Source organism: Peromyscus eremicus, chromosome 6 (genome assembly GCF_949786415.1).
Source record: "Peromyscus eremicus chromosome 6, PerEre_H2_v1, whole genome shotgun sequence".
Taxonomy (NCBI): Eukaryota; Metazoa; Chordata; class Mammalia; order Rodentia; family Cricetidae; genus Peromyscus; species Peromyscus eremicus.
In genome coordinates this window covers 62,155,017-62,169,605 of record NC_081421.1, presented here as the reverse complement: position 1 = coordinate 62,169,605, position 14,589 = coordinate 62,155,017, and the positions used below count along the sequence as shown (strand labels likewise).

The 14,589-nt window shown below is 52.0% G+C and overlaps 1 protein-coding gene across 1 annotated transcript; it reads right to left on the bottom strand.

The window, feature by feature from the left end:
• Positions 1-3,499: 3,499 nt before the first annotated feature.
• Positions 3,500-12,261, bottom strand: Hdgf (heparin binding growth factor). Its single transcript, XM_059265581.1, has 6 exons — positions 12,082-12,261; positions 6,379-6,455; positions 6,106-6,244; positions 5,344-5,529; positions 4,886-5,124; positions 3,500-4,692 (listed from the first exon to the last, which is right to left on the bottom strand). Exons 1-6 carry the CDS (start codon positions 12,166-12,168, stop codon positions 4,686-4,688), a joined length of 735 nt encoding a protein of 244 aa, XP_059121564.1. The 5' UTR covers positions 12,169-12,261; the 3' UTR covers positions 3,500-4,685.
• Between the last annotated feature and the right edge of the window lie 2,328 nt (positions 12,262-14,589).

Sequence of the window (14,589 nt, the reverse complement as noted above, 5' to 3'; positions counted from 1 at the left end):
TACCACCGTGTCCACCTCCCACCTACCTGCCCTCCCACCATCAGTGAGCGGACTGAGCAAAGCCTAGCACTGAGACCAGATGTCCTGATCAGCTCGCTCTTTGACCACTCACCTGCCTGCCCTGATCAGATCAAGTATGTTTTTCATTACTGTGAGTCTGATGGTGATTGAGAGCTTTTGGATGGGCTATCCCCCTAACCTGTCCAGTTTGTAATGTCAGGAACTTCGTAGTGAACTAATCAGTGACTAGAAGAGCCTGAAGAAATGGCCTTTGTTCTTAGGATGTGTATAACTAGGAAAGGATTCCTGAGGCCATCAGCATCAGGTGTGTGTCATTAACCTCACACCTCCACCTCATCTCTGAGAAGGCACCCCTACTATCATTTTGTGCCCGAGACTTATGAAGGCAGGCTGGCCTGTCCTATCCATAAAAAAGCCTCTCAGCAAGATGGAGTTGGAGTCTTGTCTTCTCAACTGTTGTTTCTGAGATAGTGTCTCATGTAGCCCAGGCTCACTTCAAACTTGCTAGTTTCTGCCCTCTCTTCTCAGCTGCTGGAGTTAGCATCAAGCCTGGTTTATATGGTGCTCCAGACTAAATCCACCCCTAGGGCTTACTGCATATTCAGTAAGTATTCTTATCAGCTACATCTCCACCCCCACTCCCCAGTTATTCTTTCTTCTAAATATTTGTTTTTTATGCATATGTGCCTTCTTTTTTTTTTTTTTTTTTTTAAGACGGGGTTTTTCTGTGTATCCTTGGAACCCACCAGGCGTTCCCCACCACCAAATGTGTGCTGGTAGTGCGTATGAAGGCCAGAAGATGAAGGTATGGGGAGCCCTGAAACTGGAAATCCAGGTGGTTGTGAGCTGCCTGATGTGAGTGCTGGGAATCCTCTGCAACTGCCATCTGCAGACCTTCAAGTGAACTTTGAAATCAAGTCATGGGCTAGAGAACAGGCTCAGCCGTTAAGAGCACTGGCTGCCCTTCCAGAGGTCCTGAGTTCAATTCCCAGCAACCACATGGTGGCTCACAACCATCTCTAATGGGATCTGATACCCTCTTCTGGCATAAAGTCAATGGAGCACTCTTACACATAAAATAAATATTTTTTAAAGCCATAATTATTGCCTTGTCTTATTATTTATTGCGACAGTCTTACTATGTAGCTCTGGCTGTCCTGGGACTAAATACATAGTGACATGTAGGCTGGCCTTGAGCTCAGAGATCACATGTGCTCCAGTGCTGTGTACTACCATGCCTTGGCTAAAACAAGCTGACATGTGGCTAGCAACCTAACTAGCATTAAATGTTTCACTTCCCCCTAAACTTTGACATGCTCTTTAAGGTCCAAGATATTTCTAGAACCACACCAAACAGTTCTTCCCAGCACTAAATTTAGAGACTAAGGCAAAAGGACCATGAGTTTGAGACCAATAGGGAGACCCTATATCAAAAGCAAAAACAAGGGATGGCTATGCAGACCTAAAATCTCAACACTTGGGAGATCAGTTTAAGGTCATCCTCAGCTGTATAGTTAGTATGTATCCTGGGTTACATGAGACTGTCTCAGACAAGTCACACACCTTCCATGACCACTTGTGAAACGTCCTCACACTCCATCTCTTTTTTTTTTTTTTTTTTTGAAGTACTGGGAAGGTATTGAACCTAGGTCCTCAAGCATCTGTATACATCTGATCTCATGTATTATACCCCAGGCTGGTTTAGAGCTTGCTGCACACCTGCAGGTGACTTTATTGGGCTGGTCAGATAGCTCAATGGGTAAAGGCACCTACCTGCCTAATGATCTGGGCTCAATCCTGGGTCCCACATGGTGGAAAGAAAAACTGATTCCTGCAAATTGTCCCTTGATCTTCACAGAGGCACACAAAGTAAAATGTAATAAAAACTTAGATGTATGTTATGAATATTTTGCCTCCATGTATATGTGCCTGGTACCCAGGGAGGTCAGCAAAGGGTGTAGGATCCCTTGGAGCTCAAGTTATGGATGGTTCTGAGCCAGTGTAGGTGCTGGGAACTGAACCCAGGTCCTCTGCAAGAACCTAAGTGCTCTGTAACTGCTAAACCAGCTCTCCAATTACCATATACTGTGCTTTCTCACAAACTGTCTTTTAAACATTTATTTACTTAGTGGGATTAGGAATTAACTCAGTAAAGGCCCTGGTTTTTAGTCCTCAGCTCTGAAAGAAAAATAATTTGTATAGGCATGAGTGCAGGCACTTCGGCCACCACATACCTACGGAAGTTAGAAGATATCTTCCAGAAATCAGTTCTCTCCTTCCACATTGTCAGGCAGGTGATAGACGAACAGAAGAGTCTACTCTCTGCCCAGGAGTACATCCAGCTTTTTGGGTCTCTGGCAGAAAATTCACATCATCTGGCTTGTGTGGCAAGTATAAACTGATCCTCCTGCCTCCATCTCCAGTGTATTAGGAATTACAGGCATGTATCCATCACACCTTTTTGCTTGGGGACCAAATCCAGGGCTTCTGATTTATGCACATTAAGCAATCAGTCTACCAAATGAGGTGTGTGTGTCTTTAGCCACTTAAACCCCATTTCTTTTTCCTTTGGTTTTTCGAGACAGGGTTCCTCTGTAGCTTTGGAGCCTGTCCTGGAACTCACTCTGTAGACCTGGCTGGTCTGGAACTCAGAGATCTGCCTGCCTCCCCAGTGCTGGGATTAAAGGTGTGTTCCACCACCACCTGGCTTTAAAACCTATTTCTTTCTTCTTCTTTTTTTTTTTAATATTTATTATGTACACAGAAAAGGGCACCATATCTCATTACAGATGGTTGTGAGCCACCATGTGGGTGCTGAGAATTGAACTCAGAACCTCTGGAAGAGCAGTCGGTGCTCTTAACCTCTGAGCCATCTCTCCAGCCCAAAAACCTATTTCTTATGTCAGTTTTTTTTTTTGGTGTGTGTGTACATGGCTGGGGGGCAGGGTGGGGTGGGGTGTCAGACACAGTCTTTTTCATAAAGCCCAGGCTGGCACTGAACGTGTGATCCTCCTGCCTTCCTACTGCTGAGAATACAGATTTGTGCTACCACACCTGGCTCAAAAATAAAATGTTAGACCAGTTGCTGAAGAAAAGGCTCAAGCTGTTGCTGTTCTTGCTCTTGCACAGGACTTGGGTTTGGTTGCCAGAAGAACCCACAGAGTGACTCACAACCACCCTTAACTCCAGCTCCAGAGACCCAATGGCCTTTTCTGACCTCCTCAGGTACCAGGCTTGCAGGTGGTGCACATATATGTGGGCAAAACATTCATAAAATATACCTAACAAAACTAATGAAAATGTTTTGGACCCTCCCAGATGCTTGCAAGGGTAGACTGGATGGTATGGTTTCTGTAGCCTTATGTGGGAATGGAGATGAGGTCCCTCCTTTAACCCAAGGAGGAGAAGATAGAGGTCACTTGTTTCCCTTCCCTCTTCAGTTACCCAGACACTCCAAAGAATCAGTCGGAATCCAGGATAGTAATCAACGGCTTTATTTTCCTAGAACTCAAATTGTCTATGGTTCTCAGAGCTACACTTCCAAAGCTACAGTCAGCAATTTTTCTTCAGAGCCCAAGGGAGGGATAGGAGTAAAGACAAGAGAAGGAGGGGGGCATAAGCCCTGAAGAGGCTGGGAGAGCACTTTTCCCTGTATTCAGTGGGCTACAAACTGGACGTGTGACACCACCAGAGGACCAACTCTGGAAGAACAGCAAGCCCCAGCTCCAAAGAGTCATCAACTCCAACACAAGGGGAACCTCCCAGTGCACCTCGGAACCGGGTCAGTAGTGGGGGGCACACAAAGGGTTGGGATTAACAGGTTGTTTGTTTTGTTTTTTTTTTCCTTTTTTGTAATTTTCTTTTATTAAAAACATTTCCTAAAAAATGTGTCTTTTCCTTTATGTCTGGGTGATATATCTGACTAGAGGCTGGCCTTGAGCATTGTGGGAAGAGGGAAGAAGGCAGCAGGGTCTCCCCACGTTACCCCATCCTCTGACCTGAGATCTAAAGAGAGACATTTACTCAATGCAAATGATGAGTCAACCCTTCAGATTATCAGCTCTCTCCAGGTCCTTGGCCCTAACAACTTAGAAACTCCAAAGTCTTGATGTTAAACTACAATTCCTTGAACCCTGGGGTCAGGGGGAAAAAATGCTCTCAAAATCACCAAGGATTTATGGATGGGAGCCTCTCCCACACAGTGTCCCCTTAGCTTGAATTTAGGCAGATGGGAAAATAGGTGTGGGAGCAAGAGACAGGATCTCAGGAGACACCCCCCAGGAACCCACACTCAAGTTCATAGTCCATCAGCCCACTCCTGCCCCAACCCAGCCCAAAGGTCTAGAATGCCTGCAGGAGGGCAGAGGCGTCAAGAGGTGGAAGTAGCAGCCCAGGCCCCAACACAAGCCCGAGGAGACAAGTCTAAGGAGATAGAATGGCCCCATCTCATCCCAGGGCCCAGACTCAGGTCCTAGGGTACAGGGACCTGGAGGAGAGGGCCAAGCCAATCTCCAGAGGTGGGCTTAAAAACGAGAAAGTGAGTGAAGGAGGAGAGTGGGGTGGGTGGGAAAAGTGTTCCCAGTTTGCAGGCCATGGCCAGTTTCCCCAGTAGCACCCAGACAGCAGCAGGAACGGGGCAGGGGCTCCTCTTGAAACATTGGTGGCTACAGGCTGCAGGGGAGGGTTGGAGGGAGAAGGGTTAATGGTGTGGCCTTGGCCTGGTCTTACCCCAGCCAGTGCAGGTCTTCAGGGAGAGCCCACCCAGCCTCCAGAAAGGCTGACTACTGCAGGCCCTTCTCTGCATCCTCCTCCTCTCCATCAGTGGCTGAGCCCTCCCAGCCCACTGCCAAGGCAGCTCACTCACCTCTCATCATCTCTGACGCCCTGGGCTTCGGCCTCTTCCTTGGCAGCCTCCTCCTCCTCCTCCTCCTCTTCCTCCTCCTCCTCCTCTTCCTCTGGAGGAGGCCCCCGGCCAGAGTCTGGCTCAGAGGGGGTGCTGTTCTTCTCCATCTCTACTGGTAGGGGCCTCTCACCCTCCAAGGTAGCCATCTCCTTCTCCTCCTCTTCATGGTCTCCTGACTCCTTGGGACGTTTAGGGGAGTCCTGGGCAGATGATCAGAGGATATCACTGAGGCTAGTAACAGGAGGTCAACAGCTAACCTCCCTGTGCCTACATGCCTCTCTCCAGGGTGATACTGTCCCGCTACTCTCTGCTACCCAGAAGGCCTGTGTCCCATTCTCAGTTGGATTCCCAGAAACTGCGGACTGGATTTATACCTCAGACTCAGGGAAATGCCGCGGGCACGTGCTGCTGGCAGTTACCTCGAGCATGTCCCCCGCTCTCCGCTTCAGCATCCCCTTCTCATTCTTCTCCTTGGTTGGCTCGTCGATGACCAGTTTCCCCTCCTCGTCACTGCTACCCTCGGCATTGCCCTTCTTATCACCATCGCCCTCGGGGACTTCCGGCTCCAACTCAGGCTCTTCCACACAACTCTTTTTCTGGGAGGACTGTGGCGGAGACATCAGAGGCTGAGTGGCACCAGAGACTAGTCCCCCCCAACCACCCCCTTAGACACTCGCTCCTTCTTTGCCCGCCTCTCCCCCACCCCCACCCAGGTGCCCAGTCTCACAGGTGTTTTGAGACCCACCTCTGTTGGATTAGCCCTGGGGTTAACCCACAGGCCGGGCAGGCAGGGCTCTGTGCAGGAGGGGGGAGGGCTGGAGCAGGAGGCAAAACCTCGGGTCAGCTTCTCCCAAGGGATCTGGGACCCGTTCCCACGACCCCCGCTCCCCTGCCCTCCCGCCTTGTCCTGCCCGGCTCACGAGCACCTCCTCTGGGAAGGAAGGAAGGAAGGCTATGTCCTCTTACTGACGAGGGCCCAACAAAGGCTCACCCTACTTACCGCCTCCATCCTACTCTTGCCCCAGTCACCCCGCACCCCCAGGTCCCTCTGGCAAGAAGTCCCGTCTCCACCACCCCAAAGGCCCTGAGATTCTCAAGACTAGGCGTTGCCTGTGGGCAAGGCTCCTGAAGCCCACAAGACACCTGCTTTCCAGGGCTTGGAGGGGCAACTAACTGCTCACCTGGTAGCCAGAGGCCTTGACTGTAGGGTTGTTCTCGATCTCCCACAGTCCCTCGCTGAACCCTTTCCTCTTGTTGGGCTTGCCAAACTTCTCCTTGGACTCCTCGTAAGGGAAGAGGTCTTTGGGGCCCAGGAATGCCCTGGTGAGAGATAGGAGACTGTGCTCTCAAGCCCCAAGCTGTTCCCAAGCTAAACGCCAGACACGGACAAGTACCCCCCTTCCCCAAAATGGTGTTCCCAGTGTTCCACCTGCCCCCACTGGCCCCTCACTCACGTCTCGTGGGTCCCAAAGAAAAAGACTTGGTATTTGTTGGCTGTTGATTTCACGGCAGCCTCAGGCATCTCATCAATCTAGGGCAAGGAAGGGAGAGAAAATGTGAACTGGAGTCCCAAGGCCTTCATTCTGGGGCAAGGTGACATCTGTATAAAGTCAAGCACACCAGGACTCCAGAGATTACCCAATTTGCAAAACATTCTTAGTAGTACAACTTGTCCAAATGAAATTAGACAGGAAAGCCTAACCCAGGACGACTTCACTCCCCTTCACCAAAGAACATCTTCTCCAGTGTCCAATCCTGGCCAAAGTGCCATTACCTCTGCCACCCTCAAGCCCAATACTGTCACTTTTTATATTTTGACACAGTGCCTTGCTATGTAGCCCAGGCTGGCCTCCAACTCAAGATCCTCCTACCTCGCCTCCTAACATGCCAGCATACCCACCTCCAACTATGAAACATCAATCAAAGCATCTCAGCTCTTCCAATGCTTTCTCATGATCACAGCCCACCTCTCTCAAGGACAGAGTCGGAACCCCACCCTCCTCCAGGGCCGTTACATAACTGACTCTGTAGACCAGGCTGGCCTTGAAAGCCAGCTAAAATAAGTCTGAAAACTTTGAAAGCTAGTAAAATAAGTCAAACCTTTTTCACAGATAAGGAGACTGAGTGCAGAAAAGAATGCCCTTCCCAAGAAAAACATGGCACATTATAATAAGGACCAGAATTCAAGCCCAATTACTTTCCTTTTTTTGGTTTTTTTTTTTTGTTTTTGAGACAGTTTCTTTGTGTAGCCAGGCTGTCCTGGAACTAGCTCTGTAGATCAGGCTGGCCTCGAACTAACAGAGATCCACCTGCCTCTGCCTCCAGAGTGCTGGGATTAAAAGTCTGGGCCACCACCATTCAGCTCTAATTTTCTTAAAAAAAAAAAAAAAATCATTTATTGCCTAGCAGTGGTGGCACATGCCTTTAATGCCAGCACTTGGGAGATGGAGGCAGGCAGATCTCAGTGAGTTTGAGGCCAACCTGGTCCACAAAGTTGAGTTCCAGGACAGAAAAACCCGTCTCAAAAAACCAATATGTGTGTGTGTGTATGTATATCATATATATGTATTTATTTTTTTGTGTATAGATGTTTTCTCCAAATGTTATTTCTGTGTACCTCCTGAATGCCAAGGATGCCAGAAGAGGGTGTCAGATCCCCTGAGACTGGAGCACAGGTTTTTGTGAGCTGCCATGTGGATGGGAATAGAAGCCCGGGTCCTTATAGAAGAGCAGCCAGTGCTCTTAATCAGCAAGACATCTTTTCAATCTCGGCCTAATTTCTTGAGGAGATCCCTTGCCCTATGACCCTGGAGGCATTCTGCAGTAAAGGCAGTAAGTGCTGAGGTCTAAGGTCAAGTCTGAAATCAAGCGAGGACAGTTGGCCACTCTCAGGTTAAGTCTTGGAAGCCCAAGCCAAGCCAAGCTGTTGGCACAGGGGACTACAACTCCCAGCAATCCTTGCAACAACCCCAGATGCCCGCCCTCCTCCCAGAGGCCAGGTGGCCATGTTGACTGGGGCTGCAGACCCAAACCCAAGAGACAGGACAAGGCAGTGATTAGAGAAGAGGGTGCAACTCGGAGACTAGGGAGACAGGGAGGCTGAGTGACTAGAATGAGCTAAGTGGGCATGACTCGGAAGAGCGTCTTGCCCCAGACTTGGAAGTCTTTAGGCCGGTAGGCCCCTCCCCCTTGCCCCGTGGCCTCTGGGGACTTCGGTCCAGCCCCTCCCCCTAGGAAGGCACAACTCAAACTAGGCCCAGCCCAACAATCAGGAGATGCTGGGGTGTGGGAACCTGGTGGAAAGGCATGCAGTTCCCCCACAACCGTGATCCTCATCACTATGACAACTCAACCCCTCCCCCCGGGGCCACTCAGCAACCAGGAATGTGACCACCCCTCCCCCCAGGCCTTCCATCCAGGACTGGGGAGGAGGGGATACTAAACACGCACCCCACCCCCCAGGCCCGTAATCTGGCACGCAGGTTTTAGGCTGTATGTGAAACCAAACTAGGACTGGGGGGATGGAGGGGAAGGCAGGGCGGGGCGCATGCTCTAAGGGGTGGGGACAGGGGAGGAGCTGGACAGGATACCTGCCTCTGGATATCAGTCCCCCTCCCTCTTCTCAGAGGGGGTTAGCAACAACAAAAAAGAGAGACAGAGAGACAGGGAGACAGAGACAGAGACTGCCTCCAGGGCTTAAGAGATCCCAGGAGACTAGCAAAGGATGACGGTAGCAAAGGCTCTCTCAAAGGCCTGACACCTATGCCCGGAAGAGGGCCGGGTGTCCAAGCTCAAGTGCGGGAAAAGCGCCTATACCCAAGCCAGGGCATTACTGTGCTTCCAGTCTGGTAACTCACGTTTAGTGAAAGGGAAGGGAGGAGACTCCAAAAGAAAGAGGGGTAGAGGAAGGGTTAGGAGCCTCGGGGCTCTCTCCAAGAACGGACTGAAACTGGACACCCCAGCTTCCCAAGGAGAGCAAACAACAGGCAGAATCTAAACCGTGTGGCAGGGGACCCAGCCTCTAGCTGCCCAGTCCCAGAAACAAGACTGGATGGAATGAGACATACCAGCTCCACCAGTCCTGCCAACTCCCAGCTACATAAAGGTTGGGTGTGGAAGAATAAGAACAGATGGGCCTCTTCCTTAAGAGGTTCATTCCCCAACCTTAACCCTAACCATTTTATGTAGGTCTAACAGGTAGGGTTGGGGGATGGGAGTGCTTTCTGCTCAACAGCATTTCCAGCCCCTCCCCCCACAAAAGAGGAGGAATCACTTGAGTGGCAGCACCCCCACCCCTCCAGCTACAAAGGAACTCTTTCCTGGAACTTGGATGTGATGGGCGGTTCTTCCACAGTGAGTGAGGCTATTGAGTCTGTCCTGAATCTGTCTCCCAGGTGGTGACTTTATATCCACACTGTGACTAAAGTCAGTGAGTCAAAGGAAAGTCAGTCAGGGTGGGGCCAGACATGTTGGGGACCCTACCACACTTCCTCCTCTAGCCAACGGGAAGGATTCTGAAACTTCTGAATCATTCCGGCCCACTCCTCTGCATTTGCCCGCCTCCATCAGACAGGCCCTAAGCATCAGAAATCCCCTTCAGTCCAGGCCAGAGGCCTTTGAAGCCATTTGCAGGGTTCAGAGGAGCAGAGAGAACTGAACACCGTGCCCACGGCACTCAGAGCACAAGCAGGTCCAAGATCCTCGGGCATTTAGGAAGGCTGAGCATAGCTAAGAACATACTAGCTGACCACCACACACCACACCCAGGACCTGGCTGACTTGACCTAGGGGAACCAGAATGTCCACGACAGCAGGCATCTCAGACAACTGGGTTGGGAAGTGAGGCAAGCCCAAGTCAGAAAAGGGAAAAGAGACAGGAGAAATGGAGGGAGACTCTAGGCTACTCAGGAGCTTCTTCTCCAGGACTGGGAGAGAGGAGAAAGGCACCCAGGGTGAGGGTGGGGGATCTCAGGACTTGGGTGGTTCCTTGTTAAGTGCCTGCAGATCCTCCAGGAAGTTAGGCAGGAAGAGGGAAGAAGGGAAGATGGGATCATAACACATTCTTCCAGCCAGGCCCTGCTACCATGTGGCCCCTATGACTTCAACCTCAAACTCGGGGCCCTTTCAGTCTTTTCTCAGTCACCCATGTCCCCAGAAGCAGCAACTGAGGGAGCAAGGTGCACGTGGTGGCCTGCATCGTGACCGAAGATTCTGGTTACACCCTGGAGCAGACAGCCATCAGGCTTCAGACTCCATCTCAGGAAAAGCTAAGACAGGTTCTATGGGGTTGGGGGTGGGGAGGACAAAGACTCAGTTCTGTCCTTTGGGAGCCAAGGGGAATGTCTTGGAGAGGTGATAGCCCTGGGTGTACCCCTCCCCTAAGTGTCACAACCAAGCCAGGCCAAGTGTTGGGGTGCATATCTCTTTGAGACCCATTCACAACTGTATCTCAAAGATCCAGGCCTCAATAGAGAAAGAAAATGCCCCTCTGTGCTCCCCTTCTGTCCTGGAAGTTCATAATGAAAAGAAATGGATGGTATCCCTGCTCCAAGGTGTCTTCTATCCAAAGGCCACCAGAAATCAGAGGGGCTCTCTCATGGGGCAATAGGTCTCAGGGAATAAGATACCAGAAGATCCCAAAATCCCCGTTTCATAACTATTTCTCCTTCTTCAGACATAGCTTACCATTGAACTTTGTCTCATCCCCACCAAGGAGAAGCAGTAGAGATCTGGGTTCAATACTTGCCCTGACCACTAATGCCTCGGCATCTGGGCCAAGAACCCAGTGGATCCGAGGGTGCAGGGTAAAGTACATGAGCGTTCACATGACACACACACTGCCTAGCTTCAGTCAGGCCCTTGAGGCCCTTCTAAGGCTCTGGAGAGTCTGGCTTCTCTCTGCACTCCACTCCCAAGCCAGAGGCCAGGCCTCATTTGACCCAATTGAAAGCTTCAGAGAGCAAGGAGCTGGGGCAAGTGGGATTGGACACACTCCTTGGGAGGGGGAGACAGTATGGAGGGCTACTCGGGTTTTCTCAATGATCCATTTGGCCCGAAACCCTGAATAGCAACCAAGAGAGCATGGAGGAACTTCCCAGGCTCAGAGTAGTACTGAGCCAGATGAACAGTCAGCCATACTGGAAAAGCCAAAGCCTTAAGGCAATCCTGCTCGGGACCCCTCCTTCAGGTCTTTCTGCCCTAGATTTCACTTTACACAAGTCCCACACCCTAAGGGGCTGAGTCATGCCCTCACCCAGTACCAAGGGCCCCTCTACACTCACTGTGTAAAGTTGCCAGAAGCACCCACACACTCACTTAACCTTTTCCTTGGAGGAAAGATGATCAACACATCAGGCTTTCGGCCCCACCCTCCCACCTGGCCAGGTGCTGGAATGGGAAGGCCCTTCTGTTGGCGGGTTAAAACAACCACGTGGCTGACACGGGCCCTCTTAGCCGAAGAGGCTCACTGGTGGGGTGCCGAGGCAACTCCGTCTCCCAACAATCCCCCGCCTCACTAAGGTGATCTGTACTGCATTTCCCAAGCACACGGGGCCCTGCTGCCTACAGTTCCAAATCTGAGCTGGCGGCATATGGAGGGATGTCCTCGTAGAGCTGGGGGCTAACGGGTTGTGACAGAGTTACCCCAGCCAGGCAGACCATCTTAAGTCTCCCTCCCCCCCCCCCAATCCCTCCACGACCCTCCCAACTTCAGACTTCCTACAAAATACTCTCCCAAGAAAGTTTGCTAGACGCCAGCTCTACCCCCCACTTAACCCTCTGTGGACTGAGACCCTTCACAACCGTTTGTCCAGCCAGAGGAGTCTGAACTGGAGGCAACTATCAATGGAGACTCGGTGCTCAAACGGGGCTCCCGGAAGGGGTTGGGAGTCGCGGCAGCAGCAGCGACCCATCACCGGGCCGCTCCCCGACCGTGCGCCCAAAGCCTCGGCCGGTAGGGAGGGTTGCGGGCCGACTGAGCACGCGGCGCCGCCCGCCGGGTGCCGGCCCCCGCCGCCTCCGTTATGTAAGCGGCGGTGGGCTCCGACAAGGCGAGCAGGCCCGATGCCCCGGCCGCTGCGCCCGCTCCGCGCTCGGCGACCGTGCTCTCCCGAGCGTTATGCAACCGCACCAGGGCCCGCGATGGCCCGACTGCTCACCCGGGCCGGCCAGTGTGGGTACCCCTTCATCTTCGCGAACACCAGGTCCCCGCATTTGTACTCCTTCTGCCGGTTGGATCGCGACATGGCGGGGCCGCGGGCGCCCCGGGCTCCGCGCCGAGCCGGGAAGCGCGAGCCCAAGTTTGCGCGTGCGGCGGTTGTGGCGCCGCTGCGCTCCGGCCCTCGCGCGGCCCCCGCCTCGATGGTGGCCCCCGGCGCGAGCTCCGGAGCCGCCACGGCGTCTGCGCCCGCTCGCCGCTCGGACGGGGCGGGCGCGGTGGGCAACGCTCGGCTCGGGGCGCGCTCGTGCGGTTGTTTGTGTTTGAAATTCAATTGCTCCCTCCTCGGCGCGAGGCCGCTTCCTCCACCCCCCGCGGCCCACTCCTCCCCTTGCGCTCCCGCCCGCGGCGGTTCGATGCGCTCCGCCGCTCGACGCCTGCTGCCTGCCCCGGCCCGGCGCCCAACCTGGAAGCCGCGGGCGGAGCGCAGCCGCACAGGCCTGAGGAGCCGAGCGCCGAGCTCGCCAAGCGGGCTTTGTGTGCGGGCGGGTGGTGAGTGCCAGGCGGCGAGGAGCGGGCGCCTGCTGGACAAGCTGCACGTGCCCCTCCCCTGGCTCCGCGGGGTGCTTCCAGCCGGGGCCGGGCGGGGCCTACTGTAGCCCTGGTTGCGCAGTGTCCCCCCACCCAGTGCCGTGTCCCAACCCACGTATCTGCTCAGTGCCGTTGGCTTCTAGACGGCCAAGGCGAGAGGCGTGGGTACCGCTCAGCGGTGTAGGGTCCATCCTGGGCTTCCACGTGCTTCTGTTGGCGGGGGTGTAAGAGTTCGAATCCTACTAGGTCAGCCTACGCAGTAGAGGAGAGGTTTGAAATTGGCAGTCCCATGGTGTGCAAGAGATTGTGGCCATTTTCGGGGTGCAGTAAATGCTAATAATCAATGCGGCTGCCTAGTAAAAGATCTGGACTTCACCAGTTAAACTCACCAAAATGAGGAGGTCCTAAAGGGTAAAGAGAGTGGAATACCGCTAAATCCAGTTTGGAAATGTATAATCCTGGTAATCTGAGAGGTCTTTGCCAAAGCAGTGTGTTTGGGAATATGACTTTGTCAAATTCTGGGATACTGTCCTGGATTATATTCTTTTTTTGGGGGGGGGGCGAGGGAGGGAATGCTCGAGGCAGGGTTTCTCCGAGTAGCCCTGGCTGCCCTGGAACTCACTCTGCAGACCAGGCTGGCCTTGAACTCAGACCCGCCTGCCTCCCGAGTGCTAAAGGCCTGAGCCACCACTGCTTGGCCTGGGTTGTCTTCTTAGATTGTGATGGGAACGATGGGCCCAAAATGTGTTCTCAGATCTCAACCCAAACAAGATTTTTGTTGTAATTACATTTCTATTTGTGGAATGGCTTCTTTGTTGTTGTTTGGTTTTGGTTTTTCTGAGACAGTCTTACTATGTAGCCCTGGTTTGCCTGGAACTCACAGAGATCAGCTTTCCTCTGCTTCCTGAGTGCTGGAATTAAAGATACACATCCTATTGTTCATTTTAAAGAGATTTTAAGTTTTTATTTGTGTTTGTGAATATATGCCACGTGTGTGCAGAGGAGGGCTTCAGATCTCCTGGAGCTGGAGTTGCAGGCTATTGTGATCCCATTAACAAGGGTGCTGGGAACTGAACTTGTATCTCCTGGAAGAGCAGCAAGCGTTCTTCGCCATCTATCTAGCCCTAATCACAAATTCTTAAAGAAGTTTCATGAGCTTGGCGGTGTGGTGCATACCTTTAATCCCAGCACTCAGGAGGCAGAGGCAGGAGGATATCTGTGAGTCCAAGACCAGCCTAGTCTACAGAGTGAGTTCCAGAACAGGCTCTAACACTACACAGAGAAACCCTGAGTTGGAAAAAAAAAAAAAATTTCATGAATGAGTCCAGTGTCAACAGGTTTCTGTACCAGGCTTTATCTTTTGGGCCACCAACGAGCTCCCAAATCACGACACAGAGACTTATTACTAGTTTTCAATGCTCGGCCTTGCCTAGGCACATTTCTGGCTAGCCCTTTTAACTTAAATTAACCCGTTTCTCTTCATCTACCTTTTGCATCAAGGCTTTTTACCTTTTCTTACTTTCTTGCTGTCTCTATGTCTGGTGGCTGACAGCTGCTGACTCCTTGCCCTGGGCCTGTTCTTCTTTCTCCTGCTTCTCCTGTAGCCTAGATTTCTCTTCCTATTTATTCTCTGCCTAGCTATTGGCTGTTCAGCTATTTCTTAGCCCAAGCAGGTGCCTTCGGCAGACAAGGTGAAACAGCAACACATCTTTACATTGTTAAACAAATGCAGCATAAACAAAAGTAACACGCCTTTACACAGTTAAAGTAATAGTCTGCAGCATAAACAAATGTAACACATCTTTTTTTTTTTTTTTTTGGTTTTTTCGAGACAGGGTTTCTCTGTGTAGCTTTGCGCCTTTCCTGGGACTCACTTGGTAGCCCAGGCTGGCCTCAAACTCACAGAAATCCGCCTGCC